The 21,826-nt window shown below is 40.3% G+C and overlaps 1 protein-coding gene across 5 annotated transcripts in view; it reads left to right on the plus strand.

Annotated features, from left to right (window-relative positions):
- The window catches only part of RFX3 (regulatory factor X3), a 340,737-nt gene that overhangs the window by 309,881 nt on the left and 9,030 nt on the right, over positions 1–21,826 (plus strand). For all 5 annotated transcript variants that reach the window (XM_062208334.1, XM_062208338.1, XM_062208333.1 and 2 more), the window contains one exon: positions 8,048–8,201. In XM_062208334.1, coding sequence (XP_062064318.1) covers positions 8,048–8,201 — 154 coding nt within the window. The remainder of the gene's footprint in view (positions 1–8,047; positions 8,202–21,826) is intronic.

The raw sequence follows: 21,826 nt of genomic DNA on the forward strand, positions 1-21,826 counted from the left end.
AGAAATTTCATTTGCTCCTTGATACTTCAGGAAGGTTTGGAAAGCATTGTCATGGTGTTCTCAAAGTGTCTGTAGTAACAGTGCTAATAATGGTGGAGTTCAAAATTTTAATTTGAGAGCAGATCTCAGATGTTTTCCCATTCACTTGAAAGTTGGTATTTTATTCATCGTTTTTTTTCCCCAGAAAATAATGACCATGGCCTGACATACGTGTTCCGTGAGTGACGGGTAGAAGCAGGAATAACACTGTCCTAAAACGTGTCTGACCAAAGACACAGACATCCTCTGCATCAGAGAAAGGAAGGCTTTTGCTTTTTCCCTTCCGCTGTTTTCTTACATTGTTGATGTCAACCTTGCCCTTACTGCTTCCTGTGGTTTTTCTCTTTCTATATTTGGTTGGTATCATTTTAGAAATACATCCCTGGAGCCTTCTTTCTGCAGAGATCTGTTGCAGGTATCTTGAAAGGAGAGAAAATTACTTACTTGTGTTTCTTGTTCTCTGCAGATACACAAACCCAGTAGATCATCACTTGCCTGCCCTCTGTCCTCCCTGAGTTGGGGATAATTGGCTTGTTATTATTAGACACCATTATGGTTATTATTTTCATTTCAAAAAGACTCAAAGGCGTACAGTTCAGGGCCGCAGAAGGAAAGGCGCATTCAGACAAATGTGTCCCTCCTGCTGGTAGACCAAGTCAATAGCAGAGAGGCTTAAGACCCTTTAATATATGAGCTGGTTTTTCACTGAGGCATAAGAACATATTGAGTACTGAAAACTGCATTCACAGACTATCAGAAAAGCAGAAATACATTATTTTAAAAATGTTTTTGGCATCATAAGTGCCAACAATTTATGAGTTTATAAGTGCCATTGTAAATTCAGCAGTCACATTCATAGATCCTTCATCTTCTAGTTAATCTCCTAATTTCTAAAGTTCTGTATATAAATTTACATGCACAGAAATCTAGAAATCTACTGGCAAAGGGTCTTGGAGGTTGCAGTTGGTATACTGCTGCACACATACACTCTGCGCCAAACAGGTCTCTCCTTGCCGAACCTGGCTTTTGAATGGCTAATGTTGACTTCCTGGGAAGTAGGCAGAGCAAGTGACTGCCTTTCCCAGATAGAAATGGCAAAGTATATGGGCCATTTCTCAGGTTGTGCATTGTGCATTGAGCATTGAGCATTCCTCAGGGTCACCCTGACAGTCATCCAAATATCCCATTTGTAAAAAACAAAATGTATAGCCTTGGTACCATGCCTGGAAAGGAGGGGAAGAGAACCACATTTCCCTGTACCCTGACAATATATAAATGTTCCAGAAACCAATACCTTGAACTCTGAACACTGCTCAAAGACAGAGTTCACGTGAGGGTCACAGGGGTGATATTTTCACCAGTCTTCTTAGGAAGGATCTGATGCATGCCCCAGTGTACAGAGGTGGATTGAGCATTAGTATGTATGTTTGGAGTTAGTGTATGTTTCAGTTTCCACACTGTAAGTTAGAAAGATAAATACACAAATGCATTTCTCATCCATTATAAAATAATTGATGTTTACAACTCTGATTTTAAAAGGAGTTGAATTCATGGTAACCTAGCAACATGAAATTCAGTGGAGTCAATTTTGCAACAGTCATACAGAAGTCTGAGTCGGACAATAGGGTTCCAATTAAACTGTTAATTGTGTCATTTAATACTTGGTGTGTAGGGCAGAGGTCCAATACAGTGTGAATAAAGTACACACAGCATTGATAATGCAATTGAACTGCTTCTTTTCCAAACATATGACAATAATTTTGTGATACATTTATCAGTACTTTTAAAAAATAACTATTATAATTGAAAACCAACAGATTTTTAGAAAAATTTCTCATAGAATTTGCTAGTGCATATTCATGTTATGCTGAAATACAGTGATTGCCTAATCATCCAAAGGTTTCCGAAACACCTTACAGGTGTTTGCACAGGTCTTTTTGTGGCATACAAGGCACTCCACAGTCCAGCTGCTAGTGACTTCCAGGCCCTGTCACGTGTCCCTCTCTGCTCTCTGCTCCACCACATGGGCCTCCTGGCTGCTCTCTGAATACATCGGCAACCACAGTTCTTCACCACGTGTTCCTCAGGTTCATTTCCTCGCTTCAGCCCAGTGGCTGCCTAGCTGTGAACCCCTCAGGATTTTCCCCATACCTAACGTACACTGCCTGCCCTCGGCACTCTCCGGTCTCACCCTAACCCACGGGATTTGTGACTACCTGACTTTGTATTTCAAATCTGCTTGTGCATTTACTGACTGTTCTTCTTGCTGCAGTTAAGCTCTTTTTTTTTTTTTTTTTTTTTTTTTTTTGACAGGCAGAGTTAGACAGTGAGAGAGAGACAGGTCTTCCTTTTTTCCATTGGTTCATCCCCCCAAGTGGCCACTACAGCTGGTGCATTGAGGCCGGCACACTGTGCCGATCCAAAGCCAGGAGCCAGGTGCTTCCTCCTGGTCTCCCATGCGGGTGCAGGGCCCATCCTCCACTGCACTCCCGGGCCACAGCAGAGAGCTGGACTGGAAGAGGGGCAACTGGGACAGAATCTGGCGCCCCAACCAGGACTAGAACCCGGGGTGCCGGCACCGCAGGCAGAGGATTAGCCTAGTGAGCCACGGCGCCGACCCCCTTTTTTTTTTTAAACAAACTTTTGCATGGCTTACTCTAGAGCAAGACCCTGGAACACAATAAATATCTATTAAATGAGTAAAACGATAATTGACTTTGCATTTCAGTAATTATATCAGAAAACTACTCATTAGGAACATTCTTCTTAGTAATCTATGTGATTCAAAATTATTACATTTTAAGGTAAGTAGAAAGCCCTAATATATGAGTCAGTAAATATATAAAGAATTTATTCTATGTCTATGATAGTTACTCTTGCAAAGGTTTGTTGGTATGCAACTGATCCAAGATTGGTTTCCTATATTATAATGAATGTCAGCTTTTAAAACAAATGTGCTTTTTACTGAAGTTAATGTGTACTCACAGAAGAAAAACCTGTGATATACAAAAACTATACAAGAAATAAACTTAGTTCATTCATAATTTTACTATCCAGAGAAAATCCCTGGTAAAATGTTTTCTTTTAGTGTTAATTGGAATCCAGTTGTCTACCATAGAATATTAGCTTTCCTTTATATAGTATATATAATATTATATAATTATATATTGTGTATATACTTTGCTTACATTTGGAAATCTTACATGTATTTTATATATAATATGTAATATGTATAGATTCCCTTAACAGTTTTTATTAATATTACATCTTAAGGATTCCTCTCATTAAATATCCTCAGAAATAACTTTAATGACATCAAAATACTCCATTAAATGTATTCCATATATATTTAAGGATTTACCTACTCATTACCATTTAGATGGTTTTCAGTTTTCTGATAAAATTTATAAAAACACTGTAATGATTACCTTTGTATACAGTTTTATCTTCAGATAAATATGACAAGTAGTATATGAATCTTTTAAAGAGACTAACAGTGGGGCCGGCATCATGGCAGAGCAGGTAAAGTCACTCTCTGTTATGCCAGCATCCTTGTATGAGTGCCAGTTCATGTCCCAGCTGCTCCACTTCCCATTCATCTCCCTGCTAATGGCCTGGGAAAATCAGCAGAAGAGGGCCCACGTGTTTGAGCCCCTGCCATCCATGTGGGAGAACCAAATGGATCTCCTAGCACCTGAATTTGGCTTGACCCAGCACTAGACATTTCGGGCATTTGAGGAGTGAACCAGCAGACAGAAGATCTCTTTCTGTCTCTCCCTCTCTGTAACTCTGAATTTCAAAATAAATAAATCTTAAAAACAAAATAAAGTGACTAATGAGGATTTGCATTGTAGCACAATGTGATAAACCACTGCATGGAATACGCACATCCTTGGTCAAGTCCCATTTCTGTCTCTGCTTCTTATCCAGCTGCCTGCCAATGGGCCTCTGAGGCAGCAAATGGTGGCTCAGGTACTGAGTCCCTGCCACCCATGTGGGAGACCTAGCTGGAGTTCTAATAAATAGCTGGCTGTGGCTTAGCTCAGCCAGCATTGGCTGTTGCAAACATTTCAGTAGTGAGACCGCAAATGGAAAATACCTCTCTCTTGCCCTCTCTCTCTCTCTCTCTCTCCCTTCTTTCTCTTTCTCTCTCTTTCTCCCTCCCTCCTTCACCTGCCTTTCAAATAAATAATAGTACTAATAGATTATTAAATATTTCCATTTACTCAAGGGTAGGGATTTTTTTAATTATATAGAGATTTTATATAAATGCACTCATATATTTTGTTTCTTTAGCTTAATATTATATCATGTACACTTTTCCATGTTATAACTTGTATGTTTACCTCACTTTTAAAAACTGTTTCATAGGGGCCTGTGTTGTGGCACATCTGGTTGAGCCATAGCTTAGAATACTGCCATCGCGTATCAGAGCGCAGGTTCTAGTTTGGGCTGTTCCCCTTTCAATCTAGCATTCTTGCTCATGCGCCTGGAAAGGCAGCAGATGGCCCAAGTAGTTGGGTTCCTGCCACCCCTGTGGGAGACCCAGTTGGAGTTCCTGACTCCTGCTTTTGCCCTGGCCTGGACATACCTGTTGTGACCACCTGGGGAGTGAACCAGGAGAGGGAAGCTCGCTCTCTGTCTCTCCTTATCTGTCATTTGGCTTTTCAAATAAATAAATCTTTAATTAAAAGGACAAACAGCTGCATAAAATCATATATATATATAAGTGGCCCATAATTTGTTTTGCATCTCACTAGTGGATATTTAGTTTTTCTACTTAATTTCTCACTTATACAAATATTGCTGCAACCAAAACTATCTTTGCACATATGTATAAATTTCTAGATTTGGAATTTCTGGATCAAAGGATTTGACATTTTACATTTTTACAAATATTGTCAAATTCCCCTCCACCAAAGTTTCTTGATGGTATTCTTACAGAGATGAGACAGTTGGAAAGTTCTATTCCCAGAACACACTAGGTATTTTAATCTTTTATGGTACCATAGGTAGCATGTGGTATCTTGCTTGACTTTGCTTTTTTTAATTCCAGATATGATTAATCATATTTTTTGCATACTTGTTAGCCATTTTTTTTTCAGGCTTCTTATTAAGTATTTTCTTGCTTTCTTCAGCAATGCAGATGCAGGTAGGAGCAAATATTCTTCTGCATACATGGAAAATTACTTCAAGTTTGTATTAGTGTGGGGTAAAATGTCACATAGCATTTATTATGTTTGTATTTTTGTGGTTTTTTTATTGCACGGGGGCTACGTTTTAATATTTTTCTGTAGATAAAAAATATTAAATAGCTGTTTTTTTAAAGATTTATTTATTTATTTATTTGAAAGTCAGAGTTACGCAGAGAGAGGAGAGGCAGAGAGAGAGAGAGAGGTCTTCCGTCCGGTGGTTCACTCCCCAGGTGGCTGTAATGGCTGGAGCTGCACTGATCCGAACCCAGCAGCCAGGAGCTTCTTCTGAGTCCCCTACTCGGGTGCAGGGCCCAAGGACTTGGGCCATCTTCCACTGCTTTGCCAAGCCACAGCAGAGAGCTGAACCGGAAGAGGAGAAGCTGGGACTAGAACCGGTGCCCATTTGGGATGCTGGTGCTTCAGGCCAGGGCGTTAACCCACTGCACCACAGCGCTGGACCCAAATAGCTGTTTTTTTCTTATAAATTGTTTTTACAAATGTGTCACTGAACTTTAGGAAAGGCGTGGATAAAATTATAAGCAGAATTTTGTCATATATCTTTGGCACATAAGTGAAGGCATTCATCTATTTTGGTGACTCATCAAGTTATAAACTTAAAGAATATATTAAGATATTTAAGAAATAATTCACTAGCAATGCTGTTTAAGATCATGAAAATATCATTATGTGGCAGTGCAGTGGTATGAGTAGTTTTCTTAAGATTACACAGTAGTCTTGCTTATCTGCAGGAGATTCACTCCAATAACCGCAGTGGGTGTTTGAAGCCACAGAGTACAGAACCCTAAAGTGTACTGTTTTCTCCATCTTAAGCACTTATTTTTCACTGTGAGCATAACTGTTGCTATTTGGGGTATGACTGCAAAACTAGCTTGAATTTCTTTTTGCTTCTTCACAATGTCACATATAAAAGGTTTGTTCTTACTACACCTTGGCAATCTTAGCACACAATTTGCTTCCTTCCCTTAAGCCAAGAAGTTTCACCTTTTCACTTGAAGTTCTTTATGGCTGCTCTTCAGGGTATCTAAATTGCTAGCATCACTACTCTTGCAATTAAAGACCATTAGTAAGTAGAATTAAGACTGCTTGAACACAAGATCTGGAGGAGTTGATCAACCAAGATGGCTGCTGAGTCTTAACGGTCAGGTAGTGTATACAGCCTGCAGGACGCGGGACAGAGGGATGGTTCACAGCCTGCTGCACTGGGGGGTGGAGCGGGGCAGCATGAGACTTCATCAAGCTGCTCAGAACAGCATTCCATTTAAAACTTAGGATTTATGTATTTCTAGAATTTTCAGTTTAATATTTTTAGACTGCAGTTGAGAATAGGTGACTGAAACCTTGGAAACTGAAACTTGAGTAACCTATAACTACTACCCTTTACCTTACCTGGCCCCCGTGCTAATCCTTGAGCCTTAAACATTTTTATGTGGTCATTATTAAGACCACATGGGCTGGCGCTGCAGCTCACTAGGCTAATCCTCTGCCTGTGGCGCCGGTACCCTGGGTTCTAGTCCCCGTTGGGGCGCCGGATTCTGTCCCGGTTGCTCCTCTTCCAGGCCAGCTCTCTGCTGTGGCCTGGGAAGGCAGTGGAGGATGGCCCAAGTGCTTGGGCCCCTGCCTCCACATGGGAGACCAGGAGAAGCACCTGGGTCCTGGCTTCGGATCAGTGCAGCGCGTTGGCCGTAGCAACCATTTGGGGGGTGAACCAACAGAAGGAAGACCTTTTTCTCTGACTCTCTCTCTAACACTGCCTGTCAAACACACACACACACACACACACGATGGTATCCTTGGTCTGTGTAACTCCAAACCTGTCTTTTTTTTTTTTTTTTTTTTCTTTCTTTAGAAATAGGTCCATGACATGGTCAGCCCTTGTCTTGACTGTTAAGGAACAACTTACTATTTTATTCCTTTTAGTATGTTTGTTGTTGTGGTTGTTGCTAAGTGAAATGTACACTATGAGAGACAATGACAGGATCAGCCCTTGTCTAGACTGTTGAGGAACAACTTACTATTTTATTCCTTTTAGTATTTTTGTTGTTGTTGTTGTTGCTCTGTTTGTTCTACATAAGACCACTAGTTGAACTCTGAAAAAAAAAAAAAAAAGAAAGAAATAGGTCCAACAAATTGGAAGTTTTCTGCCATCAACCTATAGTAATCCCCATTCTTGCTGCCATAAACAAAGAACAGTGGAAGCATACTTTCTCCTACTTTGTATATTAAAATCACAGTTACTTGTATTTAAGTAGTGTTCTATTCATTCATAAATTCATTTCATATCCATTAATTAATTCTATCCTTGAAATAACAAAGAAAGCTAAAATGTTGCCTTAATTTTCACCTAAGAAGAAATGTAATTTCAGGGAAATAATCTGTTGGGGGTTAGCAATCAATTAACAAGGAACCAGAGTCAGACTCGAGGGCCTCTGAATTTCAAATGTGCAGTGATGATCTGTCACCAGCCAAATTAAGCATAGAAAATTTCATATATTAGTTGCCTGCATTTGAACAAGGCTGAAAATGAAATAGGAAACAAAATATAGTCTTTTTTTCCAATTGCCTGATATTTTACAATTCTGTGTTGCAAAACAAGTCTTCCGAGTATCAACCTAGATATTTGTAAATGTATGTCTCTTCCTTCTGCAAATCTAATGAGTAATTTAGTGTTCATAGGTAGTCCTGATACCTTTTGAAAGAGACCACCATTTTAAACATATTTTAAGAGGGAATATAGGTTGAACTCTGACCCTTGCCACTAATTGTCTGCCTGTGTGTCTTTTGTCTTGGAACAGCTCAATGGTTATTCGGGACTTAACCTTACGCAGTGCTGCTAGCTTTGGCTCCTTCCACCTGATCCGTCTACTCTACGATGAGTATATGTTCTACCTGGTGGAGCACCGTGTTGCTCAGGCAACGGGAGAGACACCCATAGCAGTCATGGGTGAGGTAAGAGAGGCTAGATACACCATGGCCTACTGGAACTTTTTAAAAAGAAGCTGAGTCAAGCTTCAGTCTGAAACTATTACTAATTAAAATAGCAAGTGAGACTCAGAGTCAGGTGGGGCTGTGGAGGTATTGCAAGGTGTCCTTAAATCCCTCAGTATATAATACTTAAACAATTTTAAAATTGAAGATTGTTTCCTGTGAAACTTCATGGAATGTTTCTATATTTTATAGAGGAGCCCTATGTAAAAGAAAATCTGGAGAATCACTAGGTGACAAAAATCCTGTTGAGTAGGAAATAAGCCAAAGTATTGCTTCTGATAAGACTGAGGGATAGGAATGAAAAGGAAAATGTTAAATATGTATTTTGTAGATTGTTTCTCACAGTTCCCTAAAATAAAATGATTGCTTCTATTGTAGAAGGCTCATGATGATGACAGTAACATGTTTTGGATGTTTGTATGTGCCAGGCACAGGTCTAAGTCCTTAATATGTGATAAGGCATTTAATAATTGCAGCTCTTCGAGATATTCTCTGCTTTACCCTGTAGAGAGATGAGATTGTTGCATAGCTAATAAATGATGGAGACTTTTTTCAAACTCAGTGTGACTTTCAAACCCATGCTTGAACCCATTTAACCACGTAATAAAAAAATTCTCCAGAATTCTTGGATAGTAGTCAAAATGTCATGTCTTCAAGCAGTGTCAAAAAGCTGAAATTCTGGCTAATACAGTGAGGAATAGATGCAAATGTGTAAATGATTTAACACTGCATCATTTTGCTGTGTTGGGCTCACTTTATACCCTGCTGGATTATAACAGGTTAGACAATATCACACATGACCCAAAACAGTAAGAAGGGCATGTTCATTATTAAGCTATATATATGGACTTAAAAACAGTAAAAGTAAATATTATTAGATGCTTTCTGTAGTTTAATAAGTGGAAACATCAAAGTTTAAATAAAATATGTTAAAAAATATATCAAGAACCTCCATAAGTTTTCGAGTATAAGTAAAATGTATACTGAACTTACTCAGAATGTCAGTTGAAATATTTCTTTTTCTTCAAAACTCCTTTGCTGTATACCGATCTATATGTCTCTGCCTGATGTTCTGCCTTGGTGATGGTGCTTAAATGTTGCCAAATGTGTGACATTAAGGAAAAATCATTGTAGCTTTTTAATTATAGATAGTACCTCTTGTGACCAAAACAATTTGGATATTCTAGATTTGATTTCTTCTGCTGCCTGGTTGTTTAGTTGTCCCACTATCTTGCTATTTTATTTGTTGTTGCAAAATATCCAGTTGGCCTGTAATTAAGAGACTGTAAAATTCTCAACCCAGGGTTAAGAACTTCTGAAGTGGACATGCCGTTTAATATTTTTAACACAGTTGCCATCAATTTCAGATTATGCTTCAGAGTTCATGTGCTAGAATGAACAGGATAATTTTAACAGGGATTCTCATTAACACCATACAGCTAATCCAGATGCTTGGCCTTTGCTTCCCTTGCATCTCTAGGGAACAAAGGCAGCAGACAAGAGCCAGTCACACAGTACAAAGGGTTAGTTTCACCTTGTGTGCTTGTGTAGGCAGTACTGGTTCAGAATTAAAATTGGCTATGTAATCAATACTAGCAACTTAGTATCCTAATAGGTGTTCTTTTTTAGTACTACATGTAAAAATGTAAATGAATATGACAGAATACCAAGAGATGAAGACATATGAATAACAATCTAAATGAAAATATGAGTTTTAAGATGCCAACTGTAAGATCAAAGCTCTAACACAATTCTTAACCCAATTTATAGGAAAATCCTTTGAGTTGTGCTCACTCACTGTTCAACCCAGAATGCCAATTAAGTCTAATTGTATGAGTTTGATCTCCCCATGAAGCGTTCATGCCTCATACACCTTTTGGCTGTCATAGACCTACTGGCAATGTTTATGTTATCATATCTAAAATTCCTTGATTCTTGGGAAAAGAAGGAAATCCAAGAAAGACAAAGAAAATTTTCCCGTGTCCCCCTTATATGTTATACTAAGGTTGCCCTCTCTTAAACAGTTTCCATTTCCAAACACCGAATCCAGAAGTGCCTGGAAGCAACATATCACATCAAAAATCCATTGAAATCCATAAAAATCACCATCACCCTCATTTGTAACAAGTGCTTTTCAATCATCAGTTATAACAAACACTAAAAAAGTAATAATTGTGACTAATTATGGAGAGTTTATTATGTTAATGAAATTAAACTCTTGATCCATCCCATATTGGATCTCTCTCAGCAGATGTCTCCATGTTCCTCCCTGCTGCTCATGCTACACACCTGATCATCATGTTGTCACCAGAGTAGGTCCTTCTACTTTGACTCCCTGTTTCCAACAAATTACTGAATCTTTTCCCAGAATTTCTTACAGTGCAGTTTATATTGTCTTATGAAAGTTCAAAACTGACTGTGTTATTCCCCACTTAAAACCTTTCAGTGTTTTTTTTTTTTTTTTTTTTTTTTCTTCCATTAGCTAAGGGACAATATTCTTCCCTTGGTGCACAAGGTGTTGGATGTTCTGGCCCTGCCTCTTCAATCAACTTTATTCTCCAACTTCCTACTTCTTATGTTACATTCACAGTGACCTTTTTGCTGTTCTTATTCACCAGCTCTTTGTCATCTTTGGACCACTGGATGTGTAAATGGTTCTTTGTATCTGAAACTCTCTGCCCACCTTTCCTTGCCCATTCTAACTTCTACTTTATATCTTAAATGTCAGCTCCTCAGGGAGACCCAGTTCCTCCAGACAACTTTAAGATAGTCCTGTTCTTTCCAATTTGTGTTTTCACGTTTCATTTTAGAACCTACCCAACACTAATTTCACGATTCTTTGTATGATTTGTATAATTGAAGATTTAATACCTAGAAATAATATGGAATTTTATGTTAGAAAAACTGAATTCTACTTCTGGTTCTGTCATTTACAGTGGCATCATCTTGGGCAAATCATGTGTACTTGGGAGAATTTCATCTCTGAAATTAATTTATTATATATTTAACAAGTGCTTCTGAGATATCTACTCCAGGCCAAACACTTATAATGCTTGGAATATAATTTTAAATGAACAAAATGGACTTGACCCTGCCTTCAAAGAACTTTCACTTGGGGGGGGGGTGTTTGCATACTCATTAATTAATACATAGCAACAAGTTCTGTTGGTGCCATAAAGGAAAAGGTCAGGAAGATACAGGAATGCTTAAGGCATGAAGCACTTAATCTCACTTGAAAAAATCAGAGGAGGCCTCACCAATTAAATGAGGTTTGAGGTGAGAACTAAAGCATGAGTTCAGACAAAGATAACCTGGAGGTAAGGGGTGCAGACCAGCCAAGGCACAGGGAAACAGGCACAGGTCTTCTCTGAGATGGAGGGTGCACTACCAAGGGGAAGTTTTTCTGAGATATATTAGCCTCAAGCACTGGGGAGACCAAATAAGTACTGTCAAAGTAAACAAAGTAAACAGTCAAGAAGAAGAGTTAGATTAGAATAATAAATCTAATATTTCAAGTAGAACTAATACCCCACATAGTCAGTGCGCCAGGCATTGTTCTGAGTATATATATATATATATATATACACATATAGATAAATATTGAATTTACATATATACATATATTTATATATATTCAGAGTTTATATTTACATATAGTCATATGCATATATATTTATATATTCAACGTTTATATATATACATACATTTAATAACTGACAACAACCATATGAATGGATATTATTAAACCTGTTTTACCTATGTTGAAATGCGACACAGAGCCATCAATAACTTCTCTAAGTTCATAAAGCTTAGAAGCTGTGAAATCAAGCTTTGGAGCCAAGAAACCTGGCACTGAAATCTGAACTGTTGCTCTGCCATCTTACTACCTGTGACAGGCCCGAGTAGGATTGCTTCAGTAGTCAATGAACACAAACCTGCAAGTAGGCATTTGTTTTGCCTTTATAGGTTTCCTTTGACAGTGCTGTCAGACAGCTAAACAGGTCTAGAAGAAGGAAAAGGACTTTTTTTTTTTTTTACAGGCGGAGTTAGACAGTGAGAGAGAGAGAGAGATAAGAGAAAGGTCTTCCTTCTGTTGGTTCACCCCCCAAATGGCCGCTACAGCTGCCACTGCACCAATCTGAAGCCAGGAGCCAGGTGCTTCTCCTGGTCTCCCATGCGGGTACAGGGCCCAAGCACTTGGGCCATCCTCCACTGCCTTCCCAGGCCACAGCAGAGAGCTGGCCTGGAAGAGGAGCAACCGGGACAGAATCTGGCGCCCCAACTGGGACTAGAACCTGGGGTGCCAGCGCTGCAGGCAGAGGATTAGCCAAGTGAGCCGCAGCACTGGCTAGGACTTTCCTTTTAAAGTAATATAAGTACCATTCGTATATCTTTTCATTAATATCATGTAATAAATAAACCTTAAAATTAATATTACTTATATTATTTGAGCAGGCTGAAGTGACTAGTACATGTTTTACATATAAATGAAATATACAGGCATGCAAAATATCCTTTTTGCATCCACTGTAACTCTTATCATTTCAATTGTTGAAATGAAGACTGCTGTATACGAGTACTAGAGCCCCCAACCTGAAACATCACCGTCCATGCCCCACTAAGTTTGCTTCTAAATTTCAGTGGTGTGTTACACTAATACCAACTAGTAAGCTCCATAAAGCATCTCCAGTGGTTTATTTGCTCCCTCCAATTAAAATATACATAACCTATTAACATATTCACGGAATCTATAAAATTTTGATTGTTTTATAAAATTGTTTTCTCTGAAAAACATTTTGATATCTAAGCTATTAAATATATTTGTGATTTTATCATAATTTAATTATACTTATTAAATAGTAAACCATCTGTATCATATATTTTTTGAAATAAAAAATAAAAACCAAAAAGATAGATATTTGAATTTTTTAACTGTGAATATCAATGTAGAAAAGATACTATTGCACTAATACTTTTAGGGAAGAAAATCTAATAACACATGAGGAAGATCAACAGTAAAATGCCTTGGGTTCATCGAAACTGATGTACTCAAAATAGAAGAAAGAATATCTTCAAAACCAAAAACCTGGAAAAGGGCAGTAACAATTCAGCAGGCAAGATTTTGGGGTAAAAGCTAAGTGAAAGAGTTATATCCTGTAGAAGTACAGTCATTGTAAATAAGCATGCATGCTTAAAATAAAATCAAACCAAAGAAAAACACATTTCAGTGAGTGTTATTCTAGTATAGCTAGGGAATATGCTAGAATTACACTGAAAATGTACCTGTGCAACAATAGACTGGTTACAATAGAACATTTTAAAAGGAATGAATTGTATTACACGTTGAGATAGTTTGCAGGATAAAAGCCATGTTGAAACAGTAATAGCTTGGCAGATTTAAAGAATACTTACCAAGGTTATATTGTGGATTGTTGTTTATAATAAAGCTTATGAATGTATTAATATTTTTCTAAATGAAGACAGACCTTATGATAATCCCTGAAGTAGGTATTTTATATTCTTATTTAATATTCATTAAAACCTTGTAAAATATATGCCATTATCCTTATTTCACCAGTAAGGAAAACAGAGGTCAGAAGTTACCCCAGATCCAAACTTAGCAAGTAGCAGAGTAATTTTAAAAAGCAAGACTGTCTCACTCCAAATAGCCAAAGGGCCTACTCCACATTTTATTCATTTATTGAAAATTTATCTGTATAGAGTTTCAGAATAGGGAGTATTTATTGTGTTGGTTTATTTTTACCTGTACTGTACAACTCCCCTTAACACACACAGATTTGTTCTGTCTCTCAGTTGTGATAAGCAAGTCCAATGCCTAGGATATAAGCTTTCATCATTTTGTTCAGGATTTCTTCTCTGCCATCAGGTCTCCTGATAGTCCCTCCACCCTCCCTCCTTCTACTTTTTGTTAAAAATGTTGAGAATATGCAAACTACATGGGGTGTTAGTCCAGGAAAATTGCAGTTGGAAAGCTAAATCTGGGCCGGCGCCGCGGCTCACTAGGCTAATCCTCCGCCTTGTGGCGCTGGCACACCAGGTTCTAGTCCCGGTCAGGGCACCGGATTCTGTCCCAGTTGCCCCTCTTCCAGGCCAGCTCTCTGCTGTGGCCCGCGAGTGCAGTGGAGGATGGCCCAAGTGCTTGGGCCCTGCACCCACATGGGAGACCAGGAGAAGCACCTGGCTCCTGGCTTCGGATCATCACAATGCGCCGGCCACAGCGGCCATTGGAGGGTGAACCAACGGAAAAGGAAGACCTTTCTCTCTCTCTCTCTCTCTCTCTCTCTCTCACTGTCCACTCTGCCTGTAAAAAATAATAAAATAAAAAAACTAAATCTGACAGAAGACGACAACAAATGGCACCCTTTAGCTCCCTGTACCCACTCACAAACCAGACTGAAATCAAAATTATTTTTCTGGACTTTGTAGTTTGGTTTTAGCTTTAAATCTGTTCCTCTGTATTAGCACAGTTTCTGACAACGTGAAAATAAGGGTGACATAGACTGCTTTTCTACATCTCATCATCCAAGTTGAAGAATTCTGTAGAAGTTGTCCCGTTTTTCCTCTCTTTTCTTGGCTTGTCGTTCTGTTCGTTTCTTTCCTTACTCTGGAGGAAAGAATGTATTGACTTAGCAACCCAGGGCTATATGCCCTTTCCCTCTGGGATCTCTTCTCATTAGTCTCCTATACTTGGTTCTCTTCCCTGCTGGCTAAGGACTGTAACCTCTTGTTCATCCTCTTTAGGGAATGGAGTGCATTTTGATCAAAATTGTGTAAACACAATCTACAACAAGTGCTCAAAAAGTACTCATTCACAGAAGGAAATACAAGAGCGTGAAGGAAGGACAGACTGCCAACTTGTAGGACTTCTCGCCAGATTTAATCATTAATATAATGGATTTCTTAGGAAAACAAAGCTTCCTAGACCAAGAAGTGCACCTTCTGCCTAGAGTGTGCCTGTCACTGTTTCAGAAAACCGCTGTACCAAGTTGGGTTTTTCTAAGTGTTTAGAAGACAGAAGTTTCCCTGAAGAGCTTGAAATTGGGAAAAGAAACAAAGTTTAAGATTTCATAAGACATTTCAGTGGCTACTGTCCACATCCAGGAAAGAAATCTCAGCTCAGAGTCCTCTTCAGTAGGGCCCAGCACAAGGTGAATTGTTTAGCAAGAGTGACTGTTCCCTGGATAGCTCCGGCTGAAAGCCCGGGAGGTGTCCATTCCCTGGGTCGATTAGGCATGACAGCTCCACCTGCTGGCCTCCACTGCACTCCATTACCTGGTGACTAGCTGATAGCACTGTTGGCTTTGTAATTATCTTTATGGTAGTTTTGCTCTCCGCCACAGGCGAACATGGTGGTTACTGGCCTGCTGTTAAAGAATCAGCCCTTGTTTGAAATGGGCACGTTCTTAAATTTGCAAGAATTGTTTTATGTGTTTCTTTATACCATCATTGTACTAAAATACACTGCCGTAACATTTCAGGGACTGAACGATTTGCTACAAAATATGGCCCTTATATGATAGTGCAGGCACTTCAAACACAATTCAGGTTTGTTGTAAAGACTTTCCTGGTACAGAGAGAACATGTTTTCAAACCCCTACCTGCATTGTCTCTCCAGTTAATGATTTCAAAAAAAGGAGAGATGGTTTAATCAAAATTAAGACATACTCCTCTGATGTAAAAAATTAGTGTATGACTTCCTGTTAGGTAATGTAAGTAGCCTCAAGAGGAGGCAGTCTTAGTTTAGGAGCAAGGTTCTTTCTCTTCCACTAATAGTTTTATTTGCATAAAGCATGTGTTGCCAGGCACAACCCTAGCATTTACAGAGCCCAGGGTACCATATGTCTAAATATTTTAAAAGTTATGAATCAAACTATAAATAAAATCTGTTCTATCCACCTACCTCAACAACTATGTCTTGATAACAACTTGTAAAGCAAGGTTTTGATTCAGAACTTCTCAGATTTCTCCATGTTCCATGCCAGAGAATGTTGAGATAGAGACATAGCCAACCAATGACCCTAGCCTCCGCCCACCCCTATCACGTCTCGACTCTTTTGCATCACTCCTCTTCTTAGACTACAGATATCCGTATGGTTGTGCCTGTAGACAGTGCAGCCCAGTGTTCAAGTTTTGCTTGCTTCACCATTCTTTCCTCTGAACACTGAACTTTGGGAAAAGACCTGCGCAGGCATGGAAAGGCACTCATGGCATTTCAGCAGAGAATTCTGAGTCTCAGATAAGAGTACAGTCTCGGGGTGGGAGGGCAACATAGGTTTCAGGAAGGCAGATCCTCCTAGCTCTCCCCTGCCCCTTTCTGTCTTTCCTGCCTCAGTTTGCCTTTCAAATAAATAAACAACTATTTTAAAATAAGCATAAGAACCATTTCTCTGTAGGGCCATGGTAAGGATTAAGTTAGACAGTTGGGTGGATAGCCAGGCAGGCATACAGGTGTATAGTAGGTGCCTGATCTTAGTTCATTTTCTTCCCTCTTCCTTAAATATATGAACTCTGAAGCTAAGTATAACTACTCCAAAGGATTGTCTTTTTAAATAATTAATATTTTTAATTTTTTTTTCTTTTTGAAAGGCAGAGTGGATAGTGAGAGAGAGAGACAGAGAGAAAGGTCTTCCTTTTTGCCATTGGTTCACCCTCCAATGGCCGCTACGGCCGGCGCATCTCGCTGATCTGAAGCCAGGAGCCAGGTGCTTCTCCTGGTCTCCCACGCGGGTGCAGGGCCCAAGGACTTGGGCCATCCTCCACTGCCTTCCCGGGCCATAGCAGAGAGCTGGCCTGGAAGAGGGGCAACCGGGATAGAATCCGGCGCCCCGACCAGGACTAGAACCCGGTGTGCCGGTGCCGCAAGGTGGAGGATTAGCCTGTTAAGCCATGGTGCCGGCCTGAAAGGATTGTCTTTGATTGCCTTCTACTCTGGAATAGACTTTTAAAATTGATGCTGCCTTGACAATCAAGTAACAATGTGCACAATTAGACCATGATTTTTTGGTCCATACAAAAATAAACTTGGAATTTGAGATTAATAAAACAGATAACATAAAAAGCATATGAAGCCTTTAATAATATGTATTGTATTGCAACAGGAAAAATAACATGCAAATACTATTTGAATGTTGAGTCAAGTGATTCATGGAATTACAAAGAATCCAACAGCATTCTCTGGTATGTAGCCAAAGTGATAATCAGAGGCAAACTAATTCAATGCTTTGAAAAACACAACCAACAAAATAGAATGGGGAATAAAGTCAATTAGAAAAGAAAATGACAACATTAGGCAAGATGCATAAACATAATTAGATCTAACTAGACAGTCATAGCTAGACTTGAAATAATTCTTAACTAGTAGAAATGACTAGAAGGTCTTACAAGTACTTGTGAAAATGTAAATATTATAAATAGAATTTATACACATAAAAAGGTGAAGTAAGTACCAAAGAGACATTTTAGCGCAACAATAAGGATGGAAAACACTTTATAGAATTTCGTAGTCATCTGTTCCTCCCCCCTATGACAGCTCAAAGATCTTTCCCAGAGGAAGTGATTCACTGGCAGAAATGGGCAAAATGGATACATCTGCAAGTACACGTACATCTTCTTCCCTGCATAGACGTATCTAAAGTACCACTGCTGGCAGAAGTGGTCTCCGCCATGAACTAAGAATAGCTGAGGTCCCCTTCCCCACCTCCCTGCCAAATAAGTAGTGTCTTTTTAGTTAAAGCTTTCCGCGTTTTGCTTATCAGATGCTAATTATTGGTCCCAGATCAGCAGGAATGCTTAGTGTAACATGGCAACGTGTGCTTTGTGAGTTCTGTGTTATACTCTGCCTGTGACCATGACCTGCGCCTCATTGTATGCCAGCACCTTGGCACCTGGCCTCGGCCTTCCATATAGGATCAGTCTGCTCACAGCTGCCAGGCAGTGCTAACACATGCAGGTTCTCCGAATTCCTGGGGGAGTTTATGGAGCAGCTGGTGGCTCAGGCTGGTCCTGAGGAAACTTTCCAGAAGCCCAGGGTGCATCCCCTTCCTTAGTGTGGAACTTTTCGCCTCAGAGGTGCTGGAGAGACCTGCATTTGGATGTGGCGTTGGGGACTTTTCTGGCCCTGCCATCACACAGCCTTTGCTTTCTTCAGCTTTGACTTCCGCACCTTTCTCCAGAACAACTTCCTCATGTGCCACCGACAGCTTTCAGCTCTGTGACCCTGGACTTTGTAAATGCATGTGTGGTTTCACCTTGAAATGCGTGCTATAACAACTTGCAGACTGGTAGGAAGTATATTGTGCATAAAACTCAAAGTCTCTGAAAAATAAAGTACAAATGTCCTAGATGACATAAAAGAGCAGTTGGTTCCCAAATACCACTGCACCCCATCCCACCCCAGTGAAGAAAACAAAAGAAACGAAAATGAATTTAAAAACTGCTGTGTTCTAAACAATTTAAGGCACTTGTGTGTTTCCTCCATTAGTAGGGAAAAAATTAAGGTCATAGAGTTTCACCCAGGCAAATGTGAAAGTGTTTTAATTTTTTTTTAAGACTTAGTTATTTGAAAGAGTTATACAGAGAGAGGAGAGGCAGAGAAGAGAGAGATAGAGAGAGAGAGAGAGAGAGAGAGAGAGAGAGAGAAAGGTCTTCCATCCTCTGGTTCACTCCCCAGTTGGCTGCAATGGCCAGAGTTGTGCCTATCTGAAGCCAGGAGCTTCCTGCAGGTCTTCCCGCATGGGTGCAGGGATGCAAGGACTTGGGCCATCTTCTTCTGCTTTCCCGGGCCGTAGTAGAGAGCTGGATCAGAAGTAGGGCAGCCAGGACCTGAACCAGCATCCATAGGGGATGCCGGCACTGCAGGCAGTGGCTTTACCCACTATGCCACAGCGCTGGCCCCTGTGACAGTGTTTTAAAAAATGACTTAAGTGTACATGGTAGGCAGTATAATGGGCCTCCAAAGATGTGTACTCTCCGAATCCCTGGAACCTGTGAATGTGTTAGATTATACATGGAATTAGGGTTGCTAATTATTTCACCTTAATTAGTTCATTTTAACATGGGGAGATTATCTTAGTTTATCCACATGGGCTCAAGCTATCTCAGGGGTCCTTAGAAATGGAAGAGAGGCAAGATAGCCCCCGTCAGAGTGATGCAGTGTGGGAAAGACACCTGACATTGCCAGTTTTGGACACAGAAGGGAGCCACAAACCAAGGAGTGTGGGAAACTGCTGGGAACTGGAAAAGAGAAGAAATAGAATTATCTCTCTCTCTCTCTTTCTCTCTCTCTCTCTCTTTCTTTTTCTTCAGGTAGAGTTACAGACAGTGAGAGAGAGAGAGAGAGAAAGGTCTTCCTTCCATTGGTTCACTCCCCAAATGGCCGCTACGGCTGGCGCTGTGCTGATCTGAAGCCAGGAGCCAGTTGCTTCCTCCTGGTCTCCCATGCGGGTGCGGGGCCCAAGCTCTTGGGCCATCCTCCACTGTCCTCCAGGACCACAGCAGAGAGCTGGACTGGAAGAGGAGCAACTGGGACTAGAACCCGGTGCCCATATGGGGTGCTGGTGCCACAGGCAGAGGATTAACCAAGTGAGCCATGGCACTAGCCCAGAATTCTTTCTTAAAACACAGCTTTGCCAACACCTTGAGCCCAGTAAGACCCATTTTGGTATTCTGGACCTCCAGAATTATAACATAAGAAGTTTATGTTGTTTTTAGTCTGTAAATTGTAATTTCCTGTATCAACAGGAAGCTATTATGGTATAAAAGCTTTATTTCTCTGAATGAAGAGTGCTCAGTTACTCATTGTACATTGTAGACTCTTCTTATAGTATATTGTTTTTATTGTCACCTCTTCTCCTTTCCTTACAACTTCATGTAATTTCTCCACTGATGTCCATTTCTCCTTGAAAACCATCCTCATCTGGAACTACTCCGGGTTTCTTTTGCCTTCTTATGCTATTGGGCTCTCTCCTTACGTCTTCCTCTACCATCCAAACTGAAGCAGGCTTCCCCTTAAGGAAGCTTGTCTCATCTGAATTGGTGACACACGTAGCCCTTTTCCTGATCTCTTGTCTTGCTACTTTCCATGCAGTATTTTCTCACCTCCTCTCTGTCTTCCCTTTTCACCTACTCATTTGGACAATTAAACACCAAGTTTGGCATATTTCTGTATCCATGCATGCCAGCACCCAGAGAAAGTGGGTGGAGATTACTCTTGAAGTTGACTTCAAAGCTGACCCTTGTTTCTTTCCTTCTGACGGTCTTCAGTTGATGCCCTCTCTTAAAGCCTGTGACGCTGTAGCCCTCATGTGTCCACAGCTTCTATTTCATCTTCCTCAGAGATAAACCGTTCTGTTCCTTCCAGTGTTCATGGGCTGAAGTAGGTACTCTATGGCCTTCCAAGCCCTCACTTAGCCAGGGATCTGCAACCCCAGTCCCCGGGCTGAATCGAACACATGGCCTGTTTTTGTACATTGATTTTATGAGGACTGAGGCACACCACTCACTTACCGAGTGCCTGTGGCTGCTTTTGCACTATGGAGGCAGAGGTGCATAACTGCAACTGTACCTATGGGCCAGAAAGCCCAAGGCATTTACTATCTGGCTCTTTACCAGAAGACGTCTGTCAACCCCTCCTCTACACCATACTCTCTCCTATTTTGCTGCCATCAGCTTTTGTATGTGTGTATATGTTTGTGTGTGTGTGTGTGTAGAAGCTTAGTTAGCTGTTAGACTTTGATGACTTATATCTCAATAAATAAATAATGAAAGAAAGCCACCGACATTGTGTCTATCTGTAAATTTATAATCTGCATAGACTGCAAGGGAGATGGCCTGCTGTTGACCTGACTGACCGAGAGGACAGTTCTGTAACATGCAGTTTTTCTGGTGTCCTTTTGGGAGACCAGGGCTGGACAGTGTAGTCACAATGATTCCTGCAGGTCTGCCTTCTCGTTCTTGGGAAAAGATGATCATTAGAGTAAGAACAATAATCACAGCAATACCAGTAGTCACTTGTTAAATGTTTCCTATGTGTCAGGCACAGTGTGAGGTGCTTTAACTTGTTCTTTATACACAACCAAATTAACGCTGTTGGAGAAGTTCTTTCTTTGTATTTTTAAGAATTTAGTTATTTAATTATTTGAAAGGCAGAGTTACAGAGAAAGGGAGAGACAGAAAGTTCTTCCATTTATTGATTCACTACCCAAATGGTTGCAATGGCCAGAGCTGGGCTGATCCAAAACCAGGAGCTTCTTCTAGGTCTCCCATGTGGATGCAGGGGGTCAATCTCTTGGGCCATCTCCCACTGCCCTCCCAGGCCATAATCAGAGAGCTGGATAGGAAGAGGAGCAGCTGGGACACGAACCAGTGCCCATGTGGGATGCTGGTGATGCAAGCGGAGGCCTAGCCTACTAAGCCCAGCCCAGGGAGAATTTCTGATAGATTTGCTGAACCAGTTAACAAGTGATGGCTATGCTTGTAAAGAACTGTGATACGGATAAAAAAGTGTAGTTGTGATTGCTTTGATTACTTACTCATCCTTTCCCCCAGTGGTGGGGTAAATTCTTCCA

This window comes from Lepus europaeus, chromosome 12 (assembly GCF_033115175.1).
Source record: "Lepus europaeus isolate LE1 chromosome 12, mLepTim1.pri, whole genome shotgun sequence".
Classification (NCBI taxonomy): domain Eukaryota; kingdom Metazoa; phylum Chordata; class Mammalia; order Lagomorpha; family Leporidae; genus Lepus; species Lepus europaeus.